Consider the following 22,476-nt stretch of genomic DNA (forward strand, 5'->3'; position numbering starts at 1 on the left):
CCAGCATCATGCACACAGGATCACATATCAGGCACATGTGACCCAGCATCATACACAGAGGATTTCATATCATGCACACGGGACCAAGCATCAGGCACACAGGACCCAATATCAGGCACATGTGAGCACAGATCAGGCACTTGGGACCCAGCATCACATATCAGGCACACGGGACCCAGCATCACATATCAGGCACACAGGACCCAGCATCATACACAGAGGATTTCATATCAGGCACACGGGACCCAGGCAGCATCAGGCACACAGGATCATATATCAGGCACACGGGACCCAGCATCAGGCACACAGGATCACATATCAGGCACATGGGACCCAGCATCAGGCACATGTGAGCACAGATCAGGCACACGGGACCCAGCATCAGGCACACCGGATCATATATCAGGCACATGGGACCCAGCATCAGGCACACATGATCACATATCAGGCACACGGGACCCAGCATCAGGCACACAGGATCACATATCAGGGATACAGCATAATTTGTTTGATACTTACTGACACTGAGCATTGTGTGTGCTATACTTACTGACACTGAGCATGGTGTGTGCTATACTTACTGACACTGAGCATGGTGTGTGCTATACTTACTGACACTGAGCATTGTGTGTGCTATACTTACTGACACTGAGCATGGTGTGTGCTATACTTACTGACACTGAGCATGGTGTGTGCTATACTTACTGACACTGAGCATGGTGTGTGCTATACTTACTGACACTGAGCATAGTGTGTGCTATACTTACTGACACTGAGCATGGTGTGTGGCATACTTACTGACACTGAGCATGGTGTGTGCTATACTTACTGACACTGAGCATGGTGTGTGCTATACTTACTGACACTGAGCATTGTGTGTGCTATACTTACTGACACTGAGCATGGTGTGTGGCATACTTACTGACACTGAGCATGGTGTGTGCTCTACTTACTGACACTGAGCATTGTGTGTGCTCTACTTACTGACACTGAGCATTGTGTGTGCTATACTTACTGACACTGAGCATTGTGTGTGCTTTACTTACTGACACTGAGCATTGTGTGTGCTTTACTTACTGACACTGAGCATAGTGTGTGCTATACTTACTGACACTGAGCATGGTGTGTGGCATACTTACTGACACTGAGCATGGTGTGTGCTATACTTACTGACACTGAGCATGGTGTGTGCTATACTTACTGACACTGAGCATTGTGTGTGCTATACTTACTGACACTGAGCATGGTGTGTGGCATACTTACTGACACTGAGCATGGTGTGTGCTCTACTTACTGACACTGAGCATTGTGTGTGCTCTACTTACTGACACTGAGCATTGTGTGTGCTATACTTACTGACACTGAGCATTGTGTGTGCTTTACTTACTGACACTGAGCATTGTGTGTGCTATACTTACTGACACTGAGCATGGTGTGTGGCATACTTACTGACACTGAGCATTGTGTGTGCTATACTTACTGACACTGAGCATGGTGTGTGCTATACTTACTGACACTGAGCATTGTGTGTGGCATACTTACTGACACTGAGCATTGTGTGTGCTATACTTACTGACACTGAGCATGGTGTGTGCTATACTTACTGACACTGAGCATTGTGTGTGCTATACTTACTGACACTGAGCATTGTGTGTGCTATACTTACTGACACTGAACATTGTGTGTGCTTTACTTACTGACACTGAGCATTGTGTGTGGCATACTTACTGACACTGAGCATTGTGTGTGGCATACTTACTGACACTGAGCATTGTGTGTGGCATACTTACTGACACTGAGCATTGTGTGTGGCATACTTACTGACACTGAGCATTGTGTGTGGCATACTTACTGACACTGAGCATTGTGTGTGGCATACTTACTGACACTGAGCATTGTGTGTGGCATACTTACTGACACTGAGCATTGTGTGTGGCATACTTACTGACACTGAGCATTGTGTGTGGCATACTTACTGACACTGAGCATTGTGTGTGCTATACTTACTGACACTGAGCATTGTGTGTGGCATACTTACTGACACTGAGCATTGTGTGTGGCATACTTACTGACACTGAGCATTGTGTGTGGCATACTTACTGACACTGAGCATTGTGTGGCATACTTACTGACACTGAGCATTGTGTGTGGCATACTTACTGACACTGAGCATTGTGTGTGGCATACTTACTGACACTGAGCATTGTGTGGCATACTTACTGACACTGGGTATTGTGTGTGGCATACTTACTGACACTGAGCATTGTGTGTGGCATACTTACTGACACTGAGCATGGTGTGTGCTATACTTACTGACACTGAGCATTGTGTGTGCTATACTTACTGACACTGAGCATTGTGTGGCATACTTAATGACACTGAGCATTGTGTGTGCTATACTTACTGACACTGAGCATTGTGTGTGGCATACTTACTGACACTGAGCATGGTGTGTGCTATACTTACTGACACTGAGCATTGTGTGTGCTATACTTACTGACACTGAGCATTGTGTGGCATACTTAATGACACTGAGCATTGTGTGTGCTATACTTACTGACACTGGGTATTGTGTGTGCTATACTTACTGACACTGAGCATTGTGTGTGCTATACTTACTGACACTGGGCATTGTGTGTGCTATACTTACTGACACTGAGCATGGTGGGTGCTATACTTACTGACACTGGGCATTGTGTGTGGCATACTTACTGACACTGAGCATTGTGTGTGCTATACTTACTGACACTGAGCATTGTGTGTGCTATACTTACTGACACTGAGCATGGTGTGTGGCATACTTACTGACACTGAGCATGGTGTGTGCTCTACTTACTGACACTGAGCATTGTGTGTGCTCTACTTACTGACACTGAGCATTGTGTGTGCTATACTTACTGACACTGAGCATTGTGTGTGCTATACTTACTGACACTGAGCATGGTGGGTGCTATACTTACTGACACTGGGCATTGTGTGTGGCATACTTACTGACACTGAGCATTGTGTGTGCTATACTTACTGACACTGAGCATGGTGTGTGGCATACTTACTGACACTGAGCATGGTGTGTGCTATACTTACTGACACTGAGCATTGTGTGTGCTATACTTACTGACACTGAGCATTGTGTGTGCTATACTTACTGACACTGGGCATTGTGTGTGGCATACTTACTGACACTGAGCATTGTGTGTGCTATACTTACTGACACTGAGCATTGTGTGTGCTATACTTGCTATACTTACTGACACTGAGCATTGTGTGTGCTATACTTACTGACACTGAGCATGGTGTGTGCTATACTTACTGACACTGAGCATGGTGTGTGGCATACTTACTGATACTGAGCATTGTGTGTGCTATACTTACTGACACTGGGTATTGTGTGTGCTATACTTACTGACACTGAGCATTGTGTGTGCTATACTTACTGACACTGAGCATTGTGTGTGCTATACTTACTGACACTGGGTATTGTGTGTGCTATACTTACTGACACTGAGCATTGTGTGGCATACTTACTGACACTGAGCATTGTGTGTGCTATACTTACTGACACTGAGCATTGTGTGTGCTATACTTACTGACACTGAGCATGGTGTGTGGCATACTTACTGACACTGAGCATGGTGTGTGCTATACTTACTGACACTGAGCATTGTGTGTGCTATACTTACTGACACTGAGCATGGTGTGTGGCATACTTACTGACACTGAGCATGGTGTGTGCTATACTTACTGACACTGAGCATTGTGTGTGCTATACTTACTGACACTGAGCATTGTGTGTGCTATACTTACTGACACTGGGTATTGTGTGTGCTATACTTACTGACACTGAGCATTGTGTGGCATACTTACTGACACTGAGCATTGTGTGTGCTATACTTACTGACACTGAGCATTGTGTGTGCTATACTTACTGACACTGAGCATGGTGTGTGGCATACTTACTGACACTGAGCATGGTGTGTGCTATACTTACTGACACTGAGCATTGTGTGTGCTATACTTACTGACACTGAGCATTGTGTGTGCTATACTTACTGACACTGAGCATTGTGTGTGCTATACTTACTGACACTGAGCATGGTGTGTGGCATACTTACTGACACTGAGCATGGTGTGTGGCATACTTACTGACACTGAGCATTGTGTGTGCTATACTTACTGACACTGGGTATTGTGTGTGCTATACTTACTGACACTGAGCATTGTGTGTGCTATACTTACTGACTGACACTGAGCATTGTGTGTGCTATACTTACTGACACTGAGCATTGTGTGTGCTATACTTACTGACACTGAGCAAGTTGTGGCATACTTAATGACACTGAGCATTGTGTGTGCTATACTTACTGACACTGAGCATGGTGTGTGCTATACTTACTGACACTGAGCATGGTGTGTGCTATACTTATTGACACTGAGCATGGTGTGTGCTATACTTACTGACACTGAGCATTGTGTGTGCTATACTCACTGACACTGAGCATTGTGTGTGCTATACTTACTGACACTGAGCATTGTGTGTGCTATACTTACTGACACTGAGCATTGTGTGTGCTATACTTACTGACACTGAGCATTGTGTGCTATACTTACTGACACTGAGCATTGTGTGTGCTATACTTACTGACACTGAGCATTGTGTGTGCTATACTTGCTATACTTACTGACACTGAGCATTGTGTGTGCTATACTTACTGACACTGAGCATTGTGTGTGCTATACTTACTGACACTGAGCATGGTGTGTGCTATACTTACTGACACTGAGCATGGTGTGTGCTATACTTACTGACACTGAGCATGGTGTGTGGCATACTTACTGACACTGAGCATGGTGTGTGGCATACTTACTGACACTGAGCATTGTGTGTGCTATACTTACTGACACTGAGCATTGTGTGTGCTATACTTACTGACACTGGGTATTGTGTGTGCTATACTTACTGACACTGAGCATTGTGTGTACTATACTTACTGACACTGAGCATGGTGTGTGGCATACTTACTGACACTGAGCATGGTGTGTGCTATACTTACTGACACTGAGCATGTTGTGGCATACTTAATGACACTGAGCATTGTGTGTGCTATACTTACTGACACTGAGCATGGTGTGTGCTATACTTACTGACACTGAGCATGGTGTGTGCTATACTTACTGACACTGAGCATTGTGTGTGCTATACTTACTGACACTGAGCATTGTGTGTGCTATACTTACTGACACTGAGCATGGTGTGTGGCATACTTACTGACACTGAGCATGGTGTGTGCTATACTTACTGACACTGAGCATTGTGTGTGCTATACTTACTGACACTGAGCATTGTGTGTGCTATACTTACTGACACTGAGCATGGTGTGTGGCATACTTACTGACACTGAGCATTGTGTGTGCTATACTTACTGACACTGGGTATTGTGTGTGCTATACTTACTGACACTGGGTATTGTGTGTGCTATACTTACTGACACTGAGCATTGTGTGTGCTATACTTACTGACACTGAGCATTGTGTGTGCTATACTTACTGACACTGAGCATTGTGTGTGCTATACTTACTGACACTGAGCATGTTGTGGCATACTTAATGACACTGAGCATTGTGTGTGCTATACTTACTGACACTGAGCATGGTGTGTGCTATACTTACTGACACTGAGCATGGTGTGTGCTATACTTACTGACACTGAGCATTGTGTGTGCTATACTCACTGACACTGAGCATTGTGTGTGCTATACTTACTGACACTGAGCATTGTGTGTGCTATACTTACTGACACTGAGCATTGTGTGTGCTATACTTACTGACACTGAGCATTGTGTGCTATACTTACTGACACTGAGCATTGTGTGTGCTATACTTACTGACACTGATAACGCGACGCTCTCTATTCAGGGACTGCCTGATGTTTACACCGTGGAGGGCAATGGAAAGAACATGGCGGAGTACCCAGAGAAGGAGCAGGACGGCGGCAAATCTAAGGGTCTGAAAAAGAAAAAGAAGAAAGGAAAGAAAGTGGATGACCTTAAGCAAGAACTGGAACTGGTGAGGAATTCCCAGCATGTCCATATACCCTGCACTGTGCCCGGCTTGTCCATATACCCTGCACTGTACCCTGCATGTCCATATACTCTGCACTGTACCCTGCGTGTCAATATACTCTGCACTGTTCCCTGCGTGTCCATATACCCTGCGTGTCCATATACCCTGCACTGTACCCTGCATGTCCATATACTCTGCACTTTACCCTGCGTGTCAATATACCCTGCAATGTACCCTGCGTGTCCATATACCCTGCACTGTGCCTGGCTTGTCCATATACCCTGCACTGTACCCTGCATGTCCATATACTCTGCACTGTACCCTGCGTGTCCATATACTCTGAACTGTTCCCTGCGTGTCCATATACCCTGCACTGTATCCTGTGTGTCCATATACCCTGCACTGTACCCTGTGTGTCCATATACCCTGCACTGTACCCTGTGTGTCCATATACCCTGCATTGTACCCTGCGTGTCCATATACTCTGCACTGTACCCTGCGTGTCCATATACCCTGCACTGTACCCTGCATAAAACGTATATCCCAGTATACAGTGAGGTCAGAGGTCATCCAGACCCTAACTGTCATTTATCGAACACCGCCTGTAACATGGAAGTTAGGAGCTGGTTGAAGGGTACAGTGGCAGTTATTTGCAGCCACCCTCTAACCAGGGATTTTATCATATTGACTCCTAAGTGGGGAAAATAGGGTAAAATGTTCTGCCCGGCAAACCTTTACCCAGTTGAAAGCGGGCACATCCGCTACTTGGTATTATCCATTATTTGTGAAGTATCCTCATTTTACATACTAGAAACTGAAGCATAAGAATGGATGTGGAACCTGGGCACAAGAGCTTGCTATCTGATGCTGTTATGTTCATTGTATCTCTCTCTCTCTCTGACAACTTCTAGGAGGACCATAAACTTAGTGCTGAGGATCTGGAATCGAAATATGAAACAAGTCTTCTGAAAGTGAGTAAGATGGTACCAGCGAGGCTGGCGTCGGGCTGGCACAGGGTATCCACTAAATGTAGAATAAGAATGCGCTAGCATGCTGCTCCATCCGGTCTGCATCAGGAGTGATGCCCACATGCCGCTCTGGTTAATCAGTACCCGGGGGGACGTCCGTGTGGGGGTTAGGCATTCACAAGACAAGTTTCTGTGCTGGAGCTGGAGCATAAATCACAGGAACTCTGTGGAGATGTTATCAGGGTCCCAGTTCTCCCAGTACAGCCAGCTATACTGCCCAGTCCCATGTTCTGCCAGTGTCGTGGCTGGAAATATGCCAGGGAGCCTATCGCCACGTGGCCATCTCACAATGTCCTCTGAGGTCTAACTTCCCCTGTTTGTTCCTACAGGGTCTCACACGTACAAAAGCTGCAGAGTATCTGGATCGTGATGGTCCCAACGAACTGACCCCCCCTAAGGGCACCCCCGAGATCGTCAAGTTCCTCAAGCAGATGATCGGTGGTTTCTCCATCCTCCTATGGGCTGGTGCCCTCCTCTGCTGGATTGCATATGCCATACAGTATTCCCAGGACAACAACATTCCGCGGGACAATGTAAGCAGAATAGCGGCTGCTTCTTATCAGGACATCAGGATATACCTGTCCTGCTAAGTTACATCATGTTTATTAGGGACCGTTTCCCGACCACAGTGTTGTTTTGCTGCCCTGTAATGATTACGGTGCCTGCTGGATGGGTGGTATCTCTGGGCCACAGGTCCCCACAGAATCACAAGTGACATAATTACAGTAGCTCCACCTGTGGACCTTTTAAAAATGTGTCTATGTAATGAGTGCACCTGACGGGTGACCTGGAAAATGTGAACTATGTGAGGTCCTGAGGTCCTAATTTGAGAACCACTGCTCAAGGCCTACCAGGCAGATAATGACAGGGAGCCACCTTAGCTGAGGCTTGGCTTCTGAAGTCACCATATAACGAGGGTCCGGAGTGGGCAGCCATCCGGCCTTTAGCGTTTAGTGTCCTCTCTGTACCCCCAATCCATCCTATCTGGTGTACAATGGCTGACCCCTTTCTCCTTCTGCTCAGCTGTGGTTGGGAGTTGTGTTGGCCTTCGTCGTCTTCTTCACCGGCTGCTTTGCCTACTACCAAGAGGCCAAAAGCACGAACATCATGGCGAGCTTCAATAAGATGATCCCACAGGTGAGCGGATGTCTAGCTAGGTCCGGTTATGGGGGAGATGACTAATCGGGGTTCCATGTGCTCGGGTGTTAATACTGGCACCAAAAAAACTTAAGAAACCCATATTGACCACTTGACCACTTCTTGTGTTGACCTCTTGTCTATGTCACCCTTTTGGGGTTGACCTATTGCTTGTTGATCTAAAATAGCACCCTCGACGCACGCAAAGATGGTGTCAGATCATGCGTAGCCCTATCTGGACCCAAGTGTGCCATTTATATTATGCCTAGTCCATGAAACATACAGTATGTACATAGACATTCCTTTATCCCTCCGTCTCTAGCAAGCTGTTGTCACCCGGGAAGGAGAGAAGCTGGAGGTCGCAGCCACCGAGCTTGTGGTAGGAGATCTGGTGGACATCAAAGGGGGAGACCGGATCCCTGCAGATCTCAGGCTCATCTTTGCCCAAGGCTGTAAGGTAATCGCTGCCTCCACCATAGAGTTGATCTCTTCATATAGCCCAGCTATCGTCTTCACCTTGCGGCGTATTGATGACATGATGGCTGCAATTATGAATGTTGGCCTTTTTCATAAAGTACATTTATTGTAACTATAATTATTGTGATGTTATCCCTCCAGGTGGATAATTCATCCCTCACCGGCGAGTCGGAAGCTCAGAGCCGCTCAAGCGAATACACCCACGAAAACCCTCTTGAAACTAAGAACATCGCCTTCTACTCCACCACCTGCATGGAAGGTAACACAGCGAGGTTGTGTGCGGGACGGGCAGGGCAGTGCACTGAGCGGAATCCCAGACACTTCCAACGTTTTGCGTCTAACCGTGAACATTGCGTTTCACTTTCTGTCTGCTAAGGAGTTTTATCTTCTTCTCTAGGCACAGCCAGAGGTATTGTCATAAATACTGGTGACCGGACTATTATTGGTCGGATTGCTACGCTGGCATCCGGGGTGGGCAACGAGAAGACCCCCATTGCTGTGGAGATAGAACACTTTGTACACATTGTGGCAAGTGTAGCTGTGTCCGTTGGAATCATATTCTTCATCATTGCCATGAGCATGGGGTACTCCGCCCTCAACTCCATCATCTTCCTCATCGGGATCATTGTGGCCAATGTACCTGAGGGACTCCTGGCTACCGTAACGGTGAGTACTCCTCCTCCTGGGAGTACCTTATCAGCCAGCGTACTGAGTATGTTATCTCTTCTTCTGTCTCATGGTGTCTCACCCCCTACATCTGATAGGACCTTCCGTGTCCTCTATAGGAGCCATGTCAGATCTACCAAACCACAATCATCTCTTACCCCCAGGTAACACTGTCCCTGACCGCAAAGCGTATGGCTAAGAAGAACTGTATGGTGAAGAACCTGGAGGCTGTGGAGACCCTGGGCTCTACCTCCATCATCTGCTCAGATAAGACTGGAACCCTGACGCAGAACAGAATGACCGTAGCGCACCTTTGGTTTGATGACCACATTCATTCAGCGGACACTAGTGAAGACCAATCACGTGAGTTGTGGAAGGAAACCAGCGCTGTTCTCTGTCTTGGAACTTCTAGAGGTTTTCTATTCCTCGGGAAGCTTAGAGACTGGGACCACTGCATTTACATCTATAGAGACGTCTGTTGTATTCCTGTGACCATCAGGGGACTGGTTGCCGCCTGTGACGTTTTGGCTGAGTGGGAATATCACACTGTCTGTAGCTCACGGTGATGGGGATGTCTTTAGCTGGAGCAGTTTTTCCACTGATATCCGAATGAAATATCATTGGGCTTGTTCTGTATTTAACCAGATCACGCTTTTGATCAGACGTCTGAGACGTGGATTGCGTTGTGCAGGATTGTGACTCTGTGTAACCGGGCTGAGTTCAGGGCCGGACAGGAAGACGTACCAATTATGAAGGTACTGTATGAACCCTAATCTATATGATATATATATATATATCTCATTGCATGGTAAAATAGCGCCACCTGGTGTAGTATATTATGGGTGCCCATCACCTGTCACAACCACTAAATGACGGGCCTATCTCTGTTTCTGGTACGCCTGCATTTTCACTCCTTATCGGAATTTTATGAATTTCTTGAGCTTGTCATTTACAATATAAATTTTTTTTTCATATGAAACTTTCAAAATGACTTTTCCTAATACAATATTTATTTAAAAAGTGACAATACACAAACCCTAGACCATTTGGCCCGTATTTTTGGCTCTTGGTCGCATTTTACAGATGTAACCCTGATGAAGTCTTTTAAGTTCTGCTCTTCGACGCAACTCGGAGACGGAAATAATTTCCTAGCATGAAACGTTGCTGACGTGTGCATTGTAAACATGAAATAAATGTGTCGATTAATGTCTACACTCACATGGTCCACCGTTCATCTGTCGACTTTGTGCCCGTCGACCTAATGAATGTTGGTTCTATGATATTGACCCGTTGACTGCCTTCCTAGTCACTGTAGAATTATCACCCGGATACTGCGCAGCATTAAGACCTCAGGAGAGCGTCCCTCACACACCGCCCATTGCATACTTTGCTTCTCTCCTGCAGAAACTTGTGGTGGGGGACGCGTCAGAAACGGCCCTCCTGAAGTTCTCAGAGGTGCTGACGGGAAACGTGATGAACATCAGGGAGCAGAATAAGAAGGTGGTTGAAATACCTTTCAATTCCACAAACAAGTTCCAGGTAGGTCCATATGAGCGCCGGGCCTCACATCTACATGTACTGTACCTGTGCTAGAACTTCATTGGTGTCTGCTTATATTTACAGCTGTCCATACACGAGATGGACAATCCCCATGACAAGAGGCTTCTGCTGGTCATGAAAGGTGCCCCAGAGAAGATACTGGAGAAATGTTCCACCATTATGGTAAAGGGAACTGAGATGCTGCTGAATGAGTCTATGCAGGATTCCTTCCAGACGGCTTACATGGAGCTGGGAGGCCTGGGGGAGCGGGTGCTAGGTGAGACGCATGACTATAACCTATAATATAATGGAGAGATTATTACGTGTGAGTAGTCCCTGTGGCCCTATCTCACCTCACCCTTTCCTTCTGGTCCCAGGATTTTGCCACCTGTTCCTCCCAGAAGATCAGTACCCTCCGTCCTACCCATTTGACGTAGAAGCTATGAACTTCCCAACTGAGAACCTCTGCTTCGTTGGGCTCCTGTCTTTGATAGATCCACCTCGTTCCACAGTGCCCGATGCGGTAACCAAGTGCCGGAGTGCTGGGATCAAGGTAGAAGCGCTGTCAATGTGTCAGAATGAAATCTTCCTGGGTAGGGACGGCGGTATCGGTAAACTGAACTGGACCCTGGAATGCCGGACCAGACATCAAACTCTGTATTCCGGAGCTTGTAGTGTCCCATCCGGGGGGATGCCTGTGATATGGGGAAGGGGAGATTACAGCATCCACATGTGGTCTGCACCGTTCCGGTTTTTGCTCTATGCCCGGTCCTTACAGCCATGCCTTATTCTCTCCCCGGTGACAGCCCCCCGTATAGGCACCCCCTGGACCAGACACTGCAAGCTACAAAATGACAGAAATGGATGAATGGAGCCTGTCCGGTGTTCCGTCCGTTCCGGTTTTTACCCTTGCCCGGTGGTATCCTGCTGAGCTAACCATCTGCCCCCACAGAAACGGTTTACATGTTGTTATGTTGCTCAATGCACCGTATTTTCATTCCACGTAGGTTATAATGGTCACTGGTGACCATCCAATCACAGCAAAGGCCATAGCCAAAAGTGTTGGTATTATTTCAGCTGGGAGTGAAACAGTGGACGACATCGCCAAACGCCTAAACATTTCAGTGCAACAAGTGAATAAGCGGTAAGTGTGTATACATCATCTGCTGGGGGGTTCCAGGGGGATGCTACAATGTATCACATCAGAGGGTCACATGGGGGAATGGTACAATGTATCACATCAGAGGGTCACAAGCGGGGGAATGGTACAATGTATCACATCAGAGGGTCACAAGCGGGGGAATGGTACAATGTATCACATCAGAGGGTCACAAGCGGGGGAATGGTACAATGTATCACATCAGAGGGTCACAAGCGGGGGAATGGTACAATGTATCACATCAGAGGGTCACAAGTGGGGGAATGGTACAATGTATCACATCAGAGGGTCACAAGCAGGGAATGGTACAATGTATCACATTGGAGGGCCACAGGAGGAATGATACAATGTATCACATTGGAGGGTCTCAGGGGGGATGTTACAATGTATCACATCAGAGGGTCACAAGCGGGGGAATGGTACAATGTATCACATTGGAGGGCCACGGGGGTAATGTTACAATGTATCACATCGGAGGGTCACAGGAGGAATGATACAATGTATCACATTGGAGGGTCTCAGGGGGGGATGTCACAATGTATCACATTTACAAGGTCACAGGGGGAATGTTACATCAGAGGGCCACAGGGGAATGTTACAATGTATCACATTGGAGGGCCACAGGGGAATGTTACAATGTATCACATTGGAGGGCCACAGGGGAATGTTACAATGTATCACATTGGAGGGCCACAGGGGAATGTTACAATGTATCACATTGGAGGGCCACAGGGGAATGTTACAATGTATCACATTGGAGTGCCACAGGGGAATGTTACAATGTAACACATCGGAGAGTCACCGGAGGAATGATACAATGAATCACATCGTAGGATCCCAGGGGAATTATACAATGTATCACATCTGAGGGTCTCAGGGGGAATGTAACAATGTATCACATCTGAGGGTCTCAGGGGGAATGTAACAATGTATCACATCTGAGGGTCACGTGGGGAATGCAACAATGTATCACATCACGGGGTCCCAGGGGATGTTACAATGTATCACATCTGAGGATCACATGGGGAATGTTACAATGTATCACATCTGAGGGTTTCAGGGGGGATGTAACAATGTATCACATCACGGGGTCCCAGGGGATGTTACAATGTATCACATCACGGGGTCCCAGGGGATGTTACAATGTATCACATCACGGGGTCCCAGGGGATGTTACAATGTATCACATCACGGGGTCCCAGGGGATGTTACAATGTATCACATCAGAGGGTCTCAGGGGGAATGTAACAATGTATCACATCAGAGGGTCACATGGGGAATGTTACAATTACAATGTATCACCTGGGAAGGTGACAGGGAGCATGCTACAATGTATCACAGGCAATGTTCCGTCCTTCTCCCTGATACAGCGAGGCAAAGGCAGCGGTGGTAAATGGCGGAGAGCTGAAGGACGTAACTCCAGAAGAGCTGGACGACATCCTCGCCAACCATTCCGAGATTGTCTTTGCCCGGACGTCGCCGCAGCAGAAGCTGATTATAGTGGAAGGTTGTCAGAGACAGGTGAGAGCCATTATCCTGGATCTAGGTCCCTAATCGCGGGCCGCGCTATTCACTGTTCGCCTCAATGGAGAACAAGTAGACTACTGGGAATATGGATAATGATGGCGTGTTCTCTGTTCCAGAACAAGGTGGTTGCGGTGACCGGGGATGGCGTCAATGACTCGCCAGCCCTGAAGAAGGCGGATATTGGCATCGCCATGGGGATCGCTGGTTCAGATGCTGCCAAAAATGCTGCCGATATGATTTTGCTGGATGATAACTTTGCATCTATTGTCACGGGCGTGGAAGAAGGTAACGTCCTCTTCTCAGGACTGTGGTAACTGTATCTGCCGGGAAAGGGTTAATCCGAGCCAGACTAATACCCCACATCGCAGCTAAAACCCGGTATTTGCCCTATTAAAATGGTAATAGCTGCGATGTGAAAACGCCCTAGTGAATTTACCCGTTACAGAAAACCAGTATTTGAAAACGTTTAAAAAGGATCCTACACGGTTCAGACCCATTTTTTTGTGTTGTGTGAATGGGTCTGAACTATTTAGTACCCAGGCAGTGAGCTGGTCCCGCTCCGTTCATATCTAATGAGCGGGGACCCAAGCGCAGTGCATATTTAATGAGCGGGTCCCCGCCCCCTGCATATGTAATGAGCGGGTCCCGCTCATTATATATGCACGGGGTGGGGACCCGCTCATTAAATATGCACTGTGCTGGGTCCTGCTCATTAAATATGCACTGCACTGGGTCTCGCTCAGTAAATATGCACTGTGCTGGGCCCCGCTCATTAAATATGCACTGCGCTGGGTCTCGTTCATTAGATATGCACTGCACTGGGTCCCGCTCATTATATATGCACGGGGTGGGGACCTGCTCATTAAATATGCACTGCACTGGGTCCCGCTCAGTAAATATGCACTGTGCTGGGCCCCACTCATTAAATATGCACTGCGCTGGGTCTCGTTCATTAGATATGCACTGCACTGGGTCCTGCTCATTATATATGCACGGGGTGGGGACCTGCTCATTAAATATGCACTGCACTGGGTCCCGCTCAGTAAATATGCACTGTGCTGGGCCCCACTCATTAAATATGCACTGCGCTGGGTCTCGTTCATTAGATATGCACTGCACTGGGTCCCGCTCATTATATATGCACGGGGCGGGACCAGCTACTCAGTGCTGCCTGGACGTCTGTCAGCCAGCGTCCACCATATTTATATATGCAACATATATGAATTTATTTTTATTTGGGGGGGGGGGGGGTGTTCGGGGTGCAGCAAACACTCCACCTGTTTTCTATGGGGTTCAATGTGAAAGGTACAAAAACGGTAATTGTTTACAACATGCGATGTGAAAGGGGTGTAACTTGCTCTGACCTGTTTTAAGAAACGTTTTGAATAGCGGCTCTAAGCAGGTTCTGCGATGTGAAAGCCGACTAATTGTCCTGAAGGGTTTGCTGTAGTTTCTGAATTCGCCCAACAGGTTCTGTGGCTAATACTGATCATCACAGGGACAGTAACCTGGTAATACCTCAGGGCCTGGCGGGGGTTTGGGTTCCGTGTGGCGATATGAGAGGCTGTACGCTTCCAGCCTCACTTACTGTACGGGAGAAGTGACATAGGACATGTCTATGTACTAAGCCTTGGAGAGAGATCAAGTAGAACCAAATGGCTACTAACTGGCATTTTTCAAACACTGCCTAAGGCTGTAACAGCAGTTAGCAGATGACTGGCTGGTGCTTTGTCCCCTCTCCACTTTATCTCTCTCCTATATATTGTACTGTATATAGACCTTACTGCACATCTCTCCCTTAATCATTGCTGCACATTGTAGGGCGTTTGATCTTTGATAACATCAAGAAATCCATCGGATACACCTTAACCAAGAACATTGCGGAGCTCTGCCCCTTCCTGATCTACATCATTGCAGACTGCCCGCTTCCCATTGGCACCATCACCATCCTGTTCATTGACCTGGGGACAGACATTGTGAGTATAAAAGTACAGGAAATACCGTACGTCACAGCGTGGGTGGGTGTGTCTATATATGTGTGTGTGTGTGTGTGTCTATATATGTGTGTGTGTGTGTGTGTCTATATATGTGTGTGTGTCTATATATATATATATGTATGTGTGTGTGTGTGTGTATGTATGTGTGTGTCTATATATATATATATATATATATATGTATGTGTGTGTGTGTGTGTGTGTGTGTATGTATGTATGTATGTATGTATGTATGTGTGTGTCTATATGACATAGCAGCAATCTCCCTCTCTCCCTCATTAGTCTAGCAATCTCCCTCATGTCACCTAGCCCACATTACACTGTTACATCATAGTTACCTCCCCTCCTGCATTCTGCAGGAGACTCCCTGACATAACAGCAATCTCCCTCTCTCCCTCATTAGTCTAGCAATCTCCCTCATGTCACCTAGCCCACATTACACTGTTACATCACAGTTACCTCCCCCCCCTGCATTCTGCAGGAGACTCCCTGACATATCAGCAATCTCCCTCTCTCCCTCATTAGTCTAGCAATCTCCCTCATGTCACCTAGCCCACATTACACTGTTACATCATAGTTACCACCCCTCCTGCATTCTGCAGGAGACTCCCTGACATAACAGCAATCTCCCTCTCTCCCTCATTAGTCTAGCAATCTCCCTCATGTCACCTAGCCCACATTACACTGTTACATCACAGTTACCTCCCCCCCCTGCATTCTGCAGGAGACTCCCTGACATATCAGCAATCTCCCTCTCTCCCTCATTAGTCTAGCAATCTCCCTCATGTCACCTAGTCCACATTACACGGTTACATCATAGTTACCTCCCCTCCTGCATTCTGCAGGAGACTCCCTGACATAGCAGCAATCTCCCCCTCTCCCTCATTAGTCTAGCAATCTCCCTCATGTCACCTAGCCCACATTACACTGTTACATCATAGTTACCTCCCGTCCTGCATTCTGCAGGAGACTCCCTGACATAGCAGCAATCTCCCTCTCTCCCTCATTAGTCTAGCAATCTCCCTCATGTCACCTAGCCCACATTACACTGTTACATCATAGTTACCTCCCCTCCTGCATTCTGCAGGAGACTCCCTGACGTAGCAGCAATCTCCCTCTCTCATTCATTAGTCTAGCAATCTCCCTCATGTCACCTAGCCCACATTACACTGTTACATCATAGTTACCTCCCCTCCTGCATTCTGCAGGAGACTCCCTGACATAGCAGCAATCTCCCTCTCTCCCTCATTAGTCTAGTAATCTCCCTCCTGTCACCTAGCCCACATTACACTGTTACATCATAGTTACCTCCCCTCCTGCATTATGCAGGAGACTCCCTGACATAACAGCAATCTCCCTCTCTCCCTCATTAGTCTAGCAATCTCCCTCATGTCACCTAGCCCACATTACACGGTTACATCATAGTTACCTCCCCTCCTGCATTCTGCAGGAGACTCCCTGACATAGTAGTAATCTCTCTCTCTCTCCCTCATTAGTCTAGCAATCTCCCTAATGTCACCTAGCCCACATTACACTGTTACATCATAGTTACCTCCCCTCCTGCATTCTGCAGGAGACTCCCTGACATAACAGCAATCTCCCTCTCTCCCTCATTAGTCTAGCAATCTCCCTCGTGTCACCTAGCCCACATTACACTGTTACATATTAGTTACCTCCCCTCCTGCATTCTGCAGGAGGCTCACTGACATAGCAGCAATCTCCCTCTCTTCCTCATTAGACTAGCAATCTCCCTCATGTCACATAGCCCACATTACACTGGTACATAAGTTACCTCCCCTCCTGCATTCTGCAGGAGACTCCCTGACATATCAGCAATCTCCCTCTCTCCCTCATTAGTCTAGGAATCTCCCTCATGTCACCTAGCCCACATTACACTGTTACATCATAGTTACCTCCCCTCCTGCATTCTGCAGGATACTCCCTGACGTAGCAGCAATCTCCCTCTTTCATTCATTAGTCTAGCAATCTCCCTCATGTCACCTAGCCCACATTTCACTGTTACATCATAGTTACCTCCCCTCCTGCATTCTGCAGGAGACTCCCTGACATAGCAGCAATCTCCCTCTCTCCCTCATTAGTCTAGCAATCTCCCTCATGTCACCTAGCCCACATTACACTGTTACATCATAGTTAACTCCCCTCCTGCATTCTGCAGGAGACTCCCTGACGTAGCAGCAATCTCCCTCTCTCATTCATTAGTCTAGCAATCTCCCTCATGTCACCTAGCCCACATTACACTGTTACATCATAGTTACCTCCCCTCCTGCATTCTGCAGGAGACTCCTTGACATAGCAGCAATCTCCCTTTCTCCCTCATTAGTCTAGCAATCTCCCTCATGTCACCTAGCCCACATTACACGGTTACATCATAGTTACCTCCCCTCCTGCATTCTGCAGGAGACTCCCTGACATAGTAGTAATCTCTCTCTCTCTCCCTCATTAGTCTAGCAATCTCCCTAATGTCACCTAGCCCACATTACACTGTTACATCATAGTTACCTCCCCTCCTGCATTCTGCAGGAGACTCCCTGGCATAACAGCAATCTCCCTCTCTCCCTCATTAGTCTAGCAATCTCCCTCATGTCACCTAGCCCACATTACACTGTTACATATTAGTTACCTCCCCTCCTGCATTCTGCAGGAGGCTCACTGACATAGCAGCAATCTCCCTCTCTTCCTCATTAGACTAGCAATCTCCCTCATGTCACCTAGCCCACATTACACGGTTACATCATAGTTACCTACCCTCCTGCATTCTGCAGGAGACTCCCTGACATAGTAGTAATCTCTCTCTCTCTCCCTCATTAGTCTAGCAATCTCCCTAATGTCACCTAGCCCACATTACACTGTTACATCATAGTTACCTCCCCTCCTGCATTCTGCAGGAGACTCCCTGACATAACAGCAATCTCCCTCTCTCCCTCATTAGTCTAGCAATCTCCCTCATGTCACCTAGCCCACATTACACTGTTACATCATAGTTACCTCCCCTCCGGCATTCTGCAGGATACTCCCTGACGTAGCAGCAATCTCCCTCTTTCATTCATTAGTCTAGCAATCTCCCTCATGTCACCTAGCCCACATTACACTGTTACATCATAGTTACCTCCCCTCCTGCATTCTGCAGGAGACTCCCTGACATAGCAGCAATCTCCCTCTCTCCCTCATTAGTCTAGCAATCTCCCTCATGTCACCTAGCCCACATTACACTGTTACATCATAGTTAACTCCCCTCCTGCATTCTGCAGGAGACTCCCTGACGTAGCAGCAATCTCCCTCTCTCATTCATTAGTCTAGCAATCTCCCTCATGTCACCTAGCCCACATTACACTGTTACATCATAGTTACCTCCCCTCCTGCATTCTGCAGGAGACTCCCTGACATAACAGCAATCTCCCTCTCTCCCTCATTAGTCTAGCAATCTCCCTCATGTCACCTAGCCCACATTACACTGTTACATCACAGTTACCTCCCCCCCCCCTGCATTCTGCAGGAGACTCCCTGACATATCAGCAATCTCCCTCTCTCCCTCATTAGTCTAGCAATCTCCCTCATGTCACCTAGCCCACATTACACGGTTACATCATAGTTACCTCCCCTCCTGCATTCTGCAGGAGACTCCCTGACATAGTAGTAATCTCTCTCTCTCTCCCTCATTAGTCTAGCAATCTCCCTCATGTCACCTAGCCCACATTACACTGTTAGATCATAGTTACCTCCCCTAAGTATAGGCCTGTTACTGACCAATCATCTCCCAGTTCCATATGATTCCCAATCCTGTATGTGAACATACTGTACTAATCATATCACCTCTCAGCCTCCGTTTCTCCAGTGATAACATATTCAGCCTGGTTAGCCTATATTTGTATTCTAGTGATTCCAGACCTGTTACTAGCTTAGTCGCCCTTCTCTGTACCTGTTCCAATTCATTTATGTCCTTTTTAAGGTGCGGTGCCCAGAACTGAACACAATACTCCAAGTGTGGTCTCACCAATGCCTTGTAAAGAGGCACCATCACATTGGCATCCCTTGAATTTATTCCCCTATTAATGCCAGTGTCCGGTTTGCTGTTGTTGCTGCACTTGAGCAGTGTGCACTATTACCCAAATAATCATCTATGATGACCCCCAAGTCCTTCTCTACAGCGGAATTCCCTATAATAACTCCATTTAGCCTATAAGTAGCTTGTTCATTTTTGTTCCCATAATAAATGACTTTACATTTTTCAACGTTAAACCGCATTTTCCACCTTTAAGTCCCCAACTTTCATTTTTCAAACACAAGACAGTTGGGCATGGGACCCTTGCCAGTTGGAAGCTGATTGGCTGGAGCACCATTTATCACAATGACTCTTGTCACACATTGATAAGCCCATCGATGAGGCGGTCATGGTGGCTCCTTAAGTTGGGGTGTTACCAGGAATCCTCTCAGTAGTGCACATAACGAAGGGAGACAGACAGCGAATGACTAAGCGCCGCACCTGACGTCCTGCGCCATGTCTGACGCACATTTCTGATGACTGTTCCCGCAGATCCCTTCGGTCTCCTTCGCCTATGAGAGAGCGGAGAGAGACATAATGAACAGACAACCGCGCAGGAAGAATGTGGACAGATTGGTGAACATGAACCTCGCCCTGTATGCTTATGTGCAGATTGGTGAGTACATCGGCTGCGCCGCACTAATTCCGACCATGTCACGGCGTGCGCCAATTCCTGACTTTCCTGCTTGCAGGCATTATCCAGTCTGTGGGAGCTTTCTTCTGTTATTTCACCGTTCTGGCACAACAGGGATATCTGCCCTACACGCTGCTCGGACTGCGCGTACCATGGGAGGACGCGACAAACAATGAACTGCAGGACAGCTATGGGCAGGAGTGGGTAAGTTACTGCGCCAACATGCATTCTTATTATTTATATGGTGCCACAAGGTCTGCAGGGCCTAACCAAGCAACACAGCGACTTACAGTACAAGACAATGTGGGATAAGCACGGACGGTGTAATGGTCAGCATTACTGCCTCACAGCCAGTGCCAGATTAAGCCTTCGGGGGGCCCGGGGTACTTTAGACAGGGGGGCCCCCTTGCACTTGTCATTATTGGGCGCACACTGCATGGGAGAATATTACACTGTCAAAACACAGAGTAAAGGCAGAATAAACTTGGTCAATGGGTAACTGCATATACTGTGTATATATATATATATATATATATATATATATATATATACACACACACACACACACACACACACACACACACACACACACACACACACACACACACACACACACACACACACACACTCAGCAACGGGCCCCGGTGCCCAAAGAGGTCAAACACTCAAATGATAGTCGACGTTTCGACCCTCTGGGGGCCTTTGTCAAGACAGCACATCATTCTAGGCACAGCAAGCTGGAGAAGGTACCCAGAGGATCGAAACGTCGACTATCATTTGAAAAACTACAAATAAATTGTGCTGATTTAAGCTTCAAATTGGTGAGTGCCCTGCTTTATTGTGAAGCATCTATAAGTACTCTCCTTCCTCTAACCCATGAGGACCTGTGTACCTCCCACCACTCTCCTTCCTCTGACCCGTGGTGACCTGTGTACTGTAGCTCCCACCACTCTCCTTCCTCTGACCCAAGGGGACCTGTGTTCCTCCCACCACTCTCCTTCCTCTGTACCGTGGTGACCTGTGTACCACCCACCACTCTCCTTCCTCTGACCCGTGGTGACCTGTGTTGCTCCCACCACTCTCCTTCCTCTGACCCATGGTGACCTGTGTTGCTCCCACCACTCTCCTTCCTCTGACCCGTGGTGACCTGTGTTGCTCCCACCACTCTCCTTCCTCTGACCCACGATGACATGTGTACCTCCCATCACTCTCCTTCCTCTGACCCACGGTGACATATGTAGCTCCCATCACTCTCCTTCCTCTGACCCACGGTGACCTGTGTTTCTCCCACCACTCTCCTTCCTCTGACCCATGGTGACCTGTGTTGCTCCCACCACTCTCCTTCCTCTGACCCATGGTGACCTGTGTAGCTCCCACCACTCTCCTTTCTCTGACCCATGGTGACCTGTGTAGCTCCCACTACTCTCCTTCCTCTGACCCATGGTGACCTGTGTAGCTCCCACTACTCTCCTTCCTCTGACCCATGGTGACCTGTGTAGCTCCCACCACTCTCCTTCCTCTGACCCGTGGTGACCTGTGTTGCTCCCACCACTCTCCTTCCTCTGACCCGTGGTGACCTGTGTAGCTCCCACCACTCTCCTTCCTCTTACCCACGGTGACCTGTGTTGCTCCCACCACTCTCCTTCCTCTGACCCATGGTGACCTGTGTACCTCCCACCACTCTCCTTCCTCTGACCCATGGTGACCTGTGTACCTCCCACCACTCTCCTTCCTCTGACCCGTGGTGACCTGTGTACCTCCCACCACTCTCCTTCCTCTGACCCGTGGTGACCTGTGTTGCTCCCACCCCTCTCCTTCCTCTGACCCGTGGTGACCTGTGTAGCTCCCACCACTCTCCTTCCTCTTACCCGTGGTGACCTGTGTTGCTCCCACCACTCTCCTTCCTCTGACCCGTGGTGACCTGTGTACCTCCCACCACTCTCCTTCCTCTGACCCGTGGTGACCTGTGTACCTCCCACCACTCTCCTTCCTCTGACCCACGGTGACCTGTGTTGCTCCCACCACTCTCCTTCCTCTGACCCACGGTGACCTGTGTAGCTCCCACCACTCTCCTTCCTCTTACCCACGGTGACCTGTGTTGCTCCCACCACTCTCCTTCCTCTGACCCATGGTGACCTGTGTACCTCCCACCACTCTCCTTCCTCTGACCCGTGGTGACCTGTGTAGCTCCCACT

General features: G+C 47.8%; 1 protein-coding gene across 1 annotated transcript in view; it reads left to right on the forward strand.

Moving 5' to 3' along the window:
• Positions 1-5,892: 5,892 nt before the first annotated feature.
• Positions 5,893-22,476, forward strand: part of LOC146043099 (potassium-transporting ATPase alpha chain 2) — a 32,069-nt gene continuing 15,485 nt past the window's right edge. The window contains exons 1-18 of the mRNA XM_083163524.1: positions 5,893-6,063; positions 6,972-7,031; positions 7,418-7,621; positions 8,112-8,225; positions 8,548-8,682; positions 8,844-8,961; positions 9,100-9,368; positions 9,533-9,731; positions 10,014-10,123; positions 10,773-10,907; positions 10,992-11,184; positions 11,285-11,460; positions 11,915-12,051; positions 13,437-13,587; positions 13,710-13,878; positions 15,415-15,569; positions 20,140-20,263; positions 20,340-20,485. Coding sequence (XP_083019650.1) covers positions 5,956-6,063; positions 6,972-7,031; positions 7,418-7,621; positions 8,112-8,225; positions 8,548-8,682; positions 8,844-8,961; positions 9,100-9,368; positions 9,533-9,731; positions 10,014-10,123; positions 10,773-10,907; positions 10,992-11,184; positions 11,285-11,460; positions 11,915-12,051; positions 13,437-13,587; positions 13,710-13,878; positions 15,415-15,569; positions 20,140-20,263; positions 20,340-20,485 — 2,703 coding nt within the window. The 5' untranslated portion in view covers positions 5,893-5,955. The remainder of the gene's footprint in view (positions 6,064-6,971; positions 7,032-7,417; positions 7,622-8,111; positions 8,226-8,547; positions 8,683-8,843; positions 8,962-9,099; positions 9,369-9,532; positions 9,732-10,013; positions 10,124-10,772; positions 10,908-10,991; positions 11,185-11,284; positions 11,461-11,914; positions 12,052-13,436; positions 13,588-13,709; positions 13,879-15,414; positions 15,570-20,139; positions 20,264-20,339; positions 20,486-22,476) is intronic.

Source organism: Crinia signifera, chromosome 19 (assembly GCF_055691185.1).
Source record: "Crinia signifera chromosome 19, ASM5569118v1, whole genome shotgun sequence".
Lineage (NCBI taxonomy): Eukaryota > Metazoa > Chordata > Amphibia > Anura > Myobatrachidae > Crinia > Crinia signifera.